Consider the following 8,982-nt stretch of genomic DNA (forward strand, 5'->3'; position numbering starts at 1 on the left):
AAGAAAAGAGACTGTGTACGAATGTTATGCGCGCAAATGGTACAGCCATAAACATAGCACACAGACCTCAGGGTGAACACGGCATAGTCTCCCAAGACGTACGTAAACGCGGCATAATGCCTAGTATATGCTGAGCTCATATCTCCACTAATAATCAACTAACTAATTAACGAGAGCTGGGATCAAGTAACATAAGCAATCGCAAATGCAATAGTACTAGATCGTTCCTCTGTGGATTAGAAAAAGAGAGAGAGAGAGAGAGAGAGAGAGAGAGAGAGAGAGAGAGAGAGAGAGAGAGAGAGAGAGAGAGAGATTACAATCTGCTATTATATCGTTTGATTTGATTCCGGAAGGCGCCATACCGTGGAAGGAACGAGTTCGATAAGAAACGGTGCGCGCGGTTCGGCCGGCCCATGCATCGTGGAGACGACAAATCAAATCAAATACTACCCGGCCACCAGTAATCCTGTGCCGTCCGATCCCGTCTCAACGGTCGCCAAGCGCCTCGGGGGACGCCACCCCCACGGCACAGCACCCGCTGCTGCACGGGCCACACCCCCAATAAATATTGCCCGGCACAGCGCAGCACAGAGAGACAGCTCACGCCTGACGCCTGGGCCGGGCCGTAGCCATCGCGCCCCAGCATTTTCTCTCCCCCACCACCACCACCACTCCAACGAAGCAAGCACCGCGAGTCCAAGCGGCCAAGCCAATGGCCACGCGCACCACCGCCCACGGCGCCGCCGGGGACGACGAGGTGGCGGAGGCGGCGGGCCCCACGCTCCGCCACCGCCACGGCCACGCGGGCAAGGGCGCGGGGGAGGCCGCCAATGGCGGCGCCAGCCCCGAGGACGCCTCGGTGGAGCAGGTGTTCGCGGACAAGGCGGTGCCGTCGTGGAGGGAGCAGCTGACGCTGCGGGCCTTGGTCGTCAGCGCGCTGCTCGCCGTCATGTTCAGCGTCATCGTCATGAAGCTCAACCTCACCACGGGGATCATCCCCTCGCTCAACGTCTCCGCGGGGCTGCTCGGCTTCTTCTTCGTCCGCCTCTGGACCAACGCCTTCGAGCGGATGGGCCTCGTCGGCCACCCCTTCACCCGCCAGGAGAACACCGTCATCCAGACCTGCGTCGTCTCCGCCTACGGCATCGCCTTCAGCGGTCGGTAACCTCCCCCCAACCTTCCACTACGCTCGGTTACAGTTACAAATTACAATTGAAGCGTGCTACTAGGAACATTGGTTTTTGCGAATGTCAAGTTTGAGTGTCGGCTTTGCTTCAACGCCCCAATTTCGTGCTCTTACCTTCGTATGAAAAGTTTGTGAGACATAAGTTGACCAGTAGACGAATCCATTTCGTTCGTGCGTGTATGTCGATAGCTTTGGGATTCGTCGTAATCTGGGTTATGGGAGATAAGGAGGAGCACGATGCAGATCTGGGCTCAGGAGGTAGGGGTGGGCATAGCGTTTTGCACTGGTGGGTTGGTGGCTTGGGGCATCAGGGAATCCGTTGTTTCTTTTGCCCCCAAGGAAAAATACGAACCAATCGCATTCAAAATCCTCCAAAGTGGGCTTATGATGAGAGCAACGATAGGGAAAGCACAACATAAGAAACTTCTTGGATTCGGACTTGTGGTTTGATAGGTGTGTTAGGTGGACTGCGGTGTGCCTTTTGTTTTTCTAATCTTCCGAAATGGATGTTGGAGACGATGGTACTTGCGTGCACCTGACTGAACTGTGAAGCATCTAGGACGAAATTAGGGACCATTTTTGGTTGGTTCATTAGGTGAATGAGTGAACCAAGTAGGTGCACTGGTCAACAACATCTTTTGAAGTTTTGGCGCTGGTGATAAGGATGGAGAGGCAAATTACAGCTAGTGTTGAGGACAAGCTGAAAATGGAGGAGCGTGCTTGGTTTGACTTCTCACCTTAAAATAGATAGATGCACGGCTCACTGTTTTCTAGTATTTATCTATGATAGACATGACGCATGCATGTGAAGCATTGAGTCCACATGAACATAAACAACTAGTATGGTCTGTGGGTTTATTTGGAACCATGTTACATGTACGTTCAAGCTTATATGGGAATACTTTCATGTGATAGTCACTAATTTCATTTCACAGACTTGAGAGTGCCCGTGACAGCGCATACGCGTTGCTGATTTGAAAACTGACAGCAAATGTCCTTTGTTCATAAGTTGGTCTACTATGTGGAAATTCTTGTCAGCAGCTTTACATATGTTTCTGTTTCTCTTGCAACTGCACCAGTATCAAATACAGTAGTAATTTCCAGGATGGTGAGCGCTGATTAACTGATTATCTATGTTCCAAATTGGTCATGGGATGATTCGCAAAAATATGTGATCATAGGATGAGGGAATCATTCGATGCATGAAATCAACTGCTTGATTAATTTCTGTACTTGTGGATAGCACATCAGCACATAACCCTTTTTACCTTTGCCAATCTATCTGCCTGCCTTGTGAAACTGTACTCGCTAGTATGTCATTTTGCACGAACAAATAAATTTGGCTAATTGACATGTTGCTATGCTTATTTGTTACGATTGGTTCAGGTGGGTTTGGCAGTTATCTATTCGGAATGAGTGACACAATAGCTAAGCAAGCAACGGAGGCTAATGATCCTTGGAACATCAAGGAACCTCACCTCGGATGGATGATAGGCTTTCTTTTCCTCGTCAGCTTTATTGGGATTTTTGCACTTGTGCCCATGAGAAAAGTAATACCTTCAACATGTTTCTCCCTTTGTTCTTACTAAATAACTGTATACAAGCAAACTTTGTTCTCATCAGCTGAGTTGCTCTTCCAGATCATGATTGTCGACTACAAGCTGACCTATCCAAGTGGCACAGCAACTGCTTATCTCATCAATGGTTTTCACACACCTGAGGGCGCCAAGCTTGCAAAGTATGTTGATACAGTTCTGTTCTCTACTGCTTATACAAGTGCCAAAAAACTTTGTTGACAGCAGTGACCATCTTATTTCAGGAAGCAAGTGAAGATACTGGGCAGGTACTTTATGGTGAGCTTTTTCTGGGGCTTTTTCCAATGGTTCTTCAGTGGTGGCGATGACTGCGGTTTCAAGAACTTCCCAACATTAGGCCTTGAAGCTTACAAGAATAGGTCAGTAATGGCATTATCTTGGTTCTGCTGACAGCATTGATTATGATTTGTCCAATATCTGGAAATAATTTGACTAATATATCTACAGAAACGTCTACATCTTGCTACACTATGTTTTTCTTCTATAGTCATGGTGGAAATTATTTATGCTTATTTACCCGTTGCAAGATAATGTCTAGTGTCTGAACATTTGCTTACCATAGCTCCAAGGCAGTCTCCTATACTGAACCTAACTTATCGTCTTCCAGGTTCTACTTTGATTTCTCTCCTACATATATTGGGGTTGGCATGATCTGCCCGCACATCGTGAATGTGTCTGTTATGCTAGGAGGTATCATCTCGTGGGGTATAATGTGGCCTCTCATTGGCAAGAAAAAAGGGAGTTGGTACCTTGCTTCTCTCCCAGAATCTAGTCTTCATGGGCTGCAGGCTTACAGGGTAAGCACTCTGATCTTGCCACTGTCTTCACTTTTGTCTAAGCTAAAATCCAACAATGTTGTCTGAAAAACCCACAGTTTTGCGACCAAGATTTTTGATTGCTGGTTGCTTTACCATTACAGGTCTTTATATCCATTGCTTTGATTCTTGGGGATGGATTGTATAACTTCGTCAAGGTGCTTATCCGCACAATTGCCGGCTTCATATCAATGGTTCATAAAAATTCGAAAGCCATGCTTCCTGTTTCAGACAATGGCAGCCCCACCGCTGAAGCTATGTCCTTTGATGATGAGCGTCGCACTGAACTATTCCTGAAAGATCAAATCCCCATGGCAGTTGCATATGGAGGCTATGCCGTAGTTGCTTCTATATCTATCGGCACACTTCCTCAGATCTTCCCGCAGCTCAAGTGGTACTACATTTTAGTTGCCTATGTGGTGGCACCTGTCCTGGCCTTCTGCAATGCCTACGGAAGTGGGCTCACTGATTGGTCCCTTGCCTCCACCTATGGCAAGCTTGCTATCTTCGTCTTCGGTGCATGGGCTGGCCTTGCCAATGGTGGTGTGCTTGTAGGACTTGCCGCGTGTGGTGTGATGATGAGCATCGTGTCAACTGCCTCTGACCTGATGCAAGACTTCAAGACTGGTTACTTGACTTTGGCATCACCAAAGTCCATGTTTATCAGCCAGGTGATAGGCACATCAATGGGTTGTGTCATTTCCCCCTGTGTCTTCTGGCTGTTCTACAAGGCCTTCAGTGACATCGGCATAAGCGGCAGCGAATACCCAGCACCTTATGCCATTGTGTACCGAAACATGGCGATATTGGGTGTGGATGGCTTCAACACGCTTCCAAAGAACTGCCTGACTCTCTGCTACATCTTCTTCGCCGCGGCTATTGCCATCAACCTGATAAGAGACTTGACACCGCACAAGTTTTCGAGGTTCATCCCGCTCCCTATGGCAATGGCCATACCTTTCTACATAGGGTCATACTTTGCGATCGACATGTTCCTGGGCAGCTTCATACTCTTTGTGTGGGAGAAGGTGAACAAGGCAAAAGCAGATGCCTTCGGACCTGCTGTCGCTTCAGGGTTGATTTGTGGGGACGGGATCTGGACCCTGCCTCAGTCCATTCTTGCCCTTGCCAAGGTGAATCCTCCCATTTGCATGAAGTTCTTGACAAGAGGAGACAATGTCAAAGTGGACAAATTCCTTGGTGGCTAGTCATGGTCTTCTACGGAGGACAAGGGACAACGGCAAGCCACGGCCACGCATCAGCATCAGCATGTAATTACAGCCACTTCCCAGGCCACTTGTTTTGTAGAAAAGCCAGAACTTGGGTCCATGCAAGGGAGAATTATCCCTACGAATCAAGTTTCCGAAACGATTGTAGCTGTTCCTTCACAATGTAAAAAGGAAGAGGAAAAACTTTAGAGGCAGAACGACATATTAGGTGTAGCAGCGCATTTCACATTTTGTGTCTTGTGTAACTGTGGATGTTGTTCTGCTCGATAGGCTGTGAGTTGTGACATGTTCCTGCAGAACAATGCAACTGTTCGATCTGGATCGTAAGAGCATCTCCAACAGATATTGAAACTGCGGCCTTGCGGAAAAGATTGCCGTTTAGTGCATTTGTACCCAAAAACACCAGCTCCAGCTTATGATCCCCAAGCTTACATACCATAAATCCACTGTCTACCTACATAAATATCCCTCAGTGACCTCCGCAGCAGCCCCTGACCCCGTTGAGCTCGTAAAATAGCCGCCATGTCCCGTCGACGCCGGCTGGCCCCCCGCCCTTCGGTGCTTTCCACCGCCTTCCATGTTTTGCGTGGCCGCCGTGTGTTTCATTTGTATGTTGCATTTCATCATAGCATCATGCATATTGCATCTGCATGTTTTCATAAAGTTTGCATCCGTTCGTAGTTGCCGCGTCCCTACTCGCCTCCGTTGACCTTTCTCAGTCCAACCGTTCTTTTGTTGTCCGACCATTTGACCCTCTCTGCACAGTGCACTGACCCCCTCGCGCGCGCCCGGAAGTTGTCCCGAACCCGACCCGCTCTGTCATGACCAATGGGTCCGGATCATCCCCTAACATCTACAAAATATCTCTGGCTTCTTATTTGGGCTTCCCTAGCCTATTTTTCTCGACCGCCCGATCTAAATCAGAGGGTCCAATTAGACCTCTACCCAAAAATCCACTTGCTATATAAAGACCAACCCTAAAATCTAGAGACATGTCCCATTGATCCCTCTCGGCCGCCGCCACTGTCTTCCTCGGGATCTCATCCCGATCCAATCCACCAACCAGCGCTCCCCCATGTCCCTCCTCGATCCCCTCGCACATCCACGCCTGAGCTCGACCTCCTCTGCTGCCTTCTCGTCGTCTTCCCCGAGCAGGAGCTCATGCCCGAGCTCCTCCGCCACTAGCAGCTCCGCGGCGCCGCCTCCCTGCCGGCCCCGACCTTGCCTCGCCGCTCCGGCGAGTCCCCGACAAGAAAATGAGTGCCCCGCACTGCCCTTGCTTCCTTCTCCTCCCTGCCCTCCTCTTTCCTTCTCCTTCGTCATCGCTCTTCTTCCCGCGGCTCACCTCGTCTGTCTCTCTCTCTGCTTCACAGGAACACCGACGCCACCGAACCAGCACCATGAGGACGCCACCATCGCCTCCTCCATCGGACCTCCTTCACTCCGCCGCCCAGCCGCCGGATCCGCCCGTTCCGGCCGGTTCCCGCCCGGCGCCGCGCCGAACCCATGCCTCCTCCACTGCCGTCCCCGAGCTCCCTGCTTCCTCACGCCTTCCTTCCCTGCTGCCGAAGTCAGCCACGAGCGAGCGCCCGAGCCCATGTGTCGAGCTCCTCCTCTGCTCGCGCAGGAGCGTCTCGTCTCCGTCACCATGCGCCGGCGACCCAAGACCAGGCGCCCCCAGCAGGCAGGCCCCCGTCGCGCCCTCTCCTTCATCCTTCCCCTCCTTCCTGTTTCTCTAACCTCCCTTGCTCTCCCTGTCTTCTCTGTTGGACAGGAGCAACCAGGGCGTCCCGGAGCTCCAATCACCGCCAAGTCCAATCGCCGGCCAGATCCATCGAGTCCCGGCCATCTCCATTGTTCTCGGTCCTCCCCGCCACCCAAGTCCCTCGGCCCCGCCGCCTCGCCAAGTCCCCGCTGCCGCCGTCGTGCCCTGCTTCTGCCTCGCCCGCTCCTCTCTGTACGCGAGGGAAACGAGCGCTCGACCGCGTGCGTTGACCGCGCCCGCGTGGACCAGGATGGCCTCGATCGCCTCCAGCCAAGCCGCCTAGGCCCAGCCCAGCAGCCGCGTCCTGCGCCAGCAGGCCAACCCAGCACCGACCGGGCCAAGAGCCTATGGTGAGCGCTCAGCCACACCCAGCAGTTTCAGCCCAGTGCACGTTTTTTTCCCCGTCCTGCGAATTTAGCAATTATCCCAGGTTTTAGTGTTTTGCAGAAAAAATCCTCATGTTCATGCTTGTAATAACTAATTAACCATGCATCATATGTAAATAATTTATATATGTAAAATGCTCAGAATTTCATCTAGTTTCATAATATGCTGCTCTCATCCATGTTTAAAATGTTTAAGTTGCTGTTTACATTTATTTTGCATAAATGCCATGCTAAATGATTTATTTCATAACTAAATAACCGTAGCTCTAAATTTAATAAACTTTATATGTAAATGGGGTAGAAAAATGCCTAGTTTAACTTGGTGCACTTTATTTTGCTGTTTAACAACATTAAAATTGTGTTTAGGGCAGAACAGTACCAAATTCATAATATGCATATGGGGATTTTTCAAAATTGTTGTTTGTTGTTCCGGCCTCATTTAAACTTGCCTAAATAGTTAGTTTATTTATGCTTCACCCCTTGCCATGTTGAATAACATTTAATATTATTGGGTACATAAACGAGAGCAAACTAAATAACTTGAATGTGGTGTTTCGTCAATATGCAAGTCGTTGCATATTGAGCTCCACTTAATTTATAGTGTTGTTTGTTGCACCTTGCCATGCCATGCTCATCAAATCGGACATGCATCATACTTGATTGTGCATCATGCCATGTGTATGTGATGGTTGTTTACCATGTTGTTTTGTTTCTTTCCGGTGTTCCTTCTTCTTGGTAGTTCCGGTAACGTTGCGATTGTGAGGATTCGTTCGACTACGTTCGTTTGTCTTCTTCATGGACTCGTTCTTCTTCCTTGCGGGATCTCAGGCAAGATGACCATACCCTCGAAATCACTTCTATCTTTGCTTGCTAGTTGTTCGCTCTATTGCTATGCTGCGCTACCTACCACTTGCTATACCATGCCTCCCATGTTGCCATGTCAAGCCTCTAACCATCCTTTCCTAGCAAACCGTTGTTTGGCTAAGTTACCGCTTTTGCTCAGCCCTTCTTATAGCGTTGCTAGTTGCAGGTGGAGTTGAAGTTGGTTCCATGTTGGAACATGGATATTCTGACATATCACAATATCTCTTATTTAATTAATGCATCTATATATTTGGTAAAGGGTGGAAGGCTCGGCCTTATGCCTGGTGTTTTGTTCCACTCTTGCAGCCCTAGTTTCCGTCATACCGGTGTTATGTTCCTTATTTTTGCGTTCCTTACGCGGTTGGGTGATTTATGGGACCCCCTTGACAGTTCGCCTTGAATAAAACTCCTCCAGCAAGGCCCAACCTGTGACGCCCCCGATTTGACCGTACACTAATCATGCACGCAAATGTGTACGACCAAGATCAGGGACTCACGGGAAGATATCACAACACAACTCTAAAACATAAATAAGTCATACAAGCATCATAATACAAGCCAGGGGCCTCGAGGGCTCGAATACAAGTGCTCGATCACAGACGAGTCAGCGGAGGCAACAATATCTGAGTACAGACATAAGTTAAACAAGTTTGCCTTAAGAAGGCTAGCACAAACTGGGATACAGATCGAACGAGGCGCAGGCCTCCTGCCTGGGATCCTCCTAACTACTCCTGGTCGTCGTCAGCGGCCTGCACGTAGTAGTAGGCACCTCCAGTGTCGTAGGTGTCGTCGTCGACGGTGGCGTCTGGCTCCTGGACTCCAGCATCTGGTTGTGACAACCAGATAGAAAAGAAAAGGGGGAAAAGAGGGAGAGAAGCAACCGTGAGTACTCATCCAAAGTACTCGCAAGCAAGGACCTACACTACATATGCATGGGTATATGTGTAAAGGGGCATATCAGTGGACTGAACTGCAGAATGCCAGAATAAAAGGGGGACAGCTAGTCCTGCCGAAGACTACGCTTCTGGTCATCTCCATCTTGCAGCATGTAGAAGAGAGTAGATTGAAGTCCTCCAAGTAGCATCGCATAGCATAATCCTACCCGGCGATCCCCTCCTCGTCGCCCTGTTAGAGAGCGATCA

The 8,982-nt window shown here is 49.5% G+C and overlaps 1 protein-coding gene across 1 annotated transcript; it reads left to right on the top strand.

The window, feature by feature from the left end:
• The first annotated feature begins 599 nt into the window (after nt 1–599).
• LOC123144899 (probable metal-nicotianamine transporter YSL14) lies at nt 600–5,176 on the top strand. The gene is made up of 6 exons (XM_044564155.1): nt 600–1,157; nt 2,573–2,736; nt 2,827–2,924; nt 3,006–3,140; nt 3,389–3,578; nt 3,701–5,176. The coding sequence occupies exons 1-6, from the start codon at nt 713–715 to the stop codon at nt 4,802–4,804; spliced, it is 2,136 nt and encodes a 711-aa protein (XP_044420090.1). The 5' UTR covers nt 600–712; the 3' UTR covers nt 4,805–5,176.
• Nucleotides 5,177–8,982: the final 3,806 nt, after the last annotated feature.

The sequence above is a fragment of the Triticum aestivum genome, chromosome 6D (assembly GCF_018294505.1).
Source record: "Triticum aestivum cultivar Chinese Spring chromosome 6D, IWGSC CS RefSeq v2.1, whole genome shotgun sequence".
In the NCBI taxonomy this organism is placed as follows: Eukaryota; Viridiplantae; Streptophyta; class Magnoliopsida; order Poales; family Poaceae; genus Triticum; species Triticum aestivum.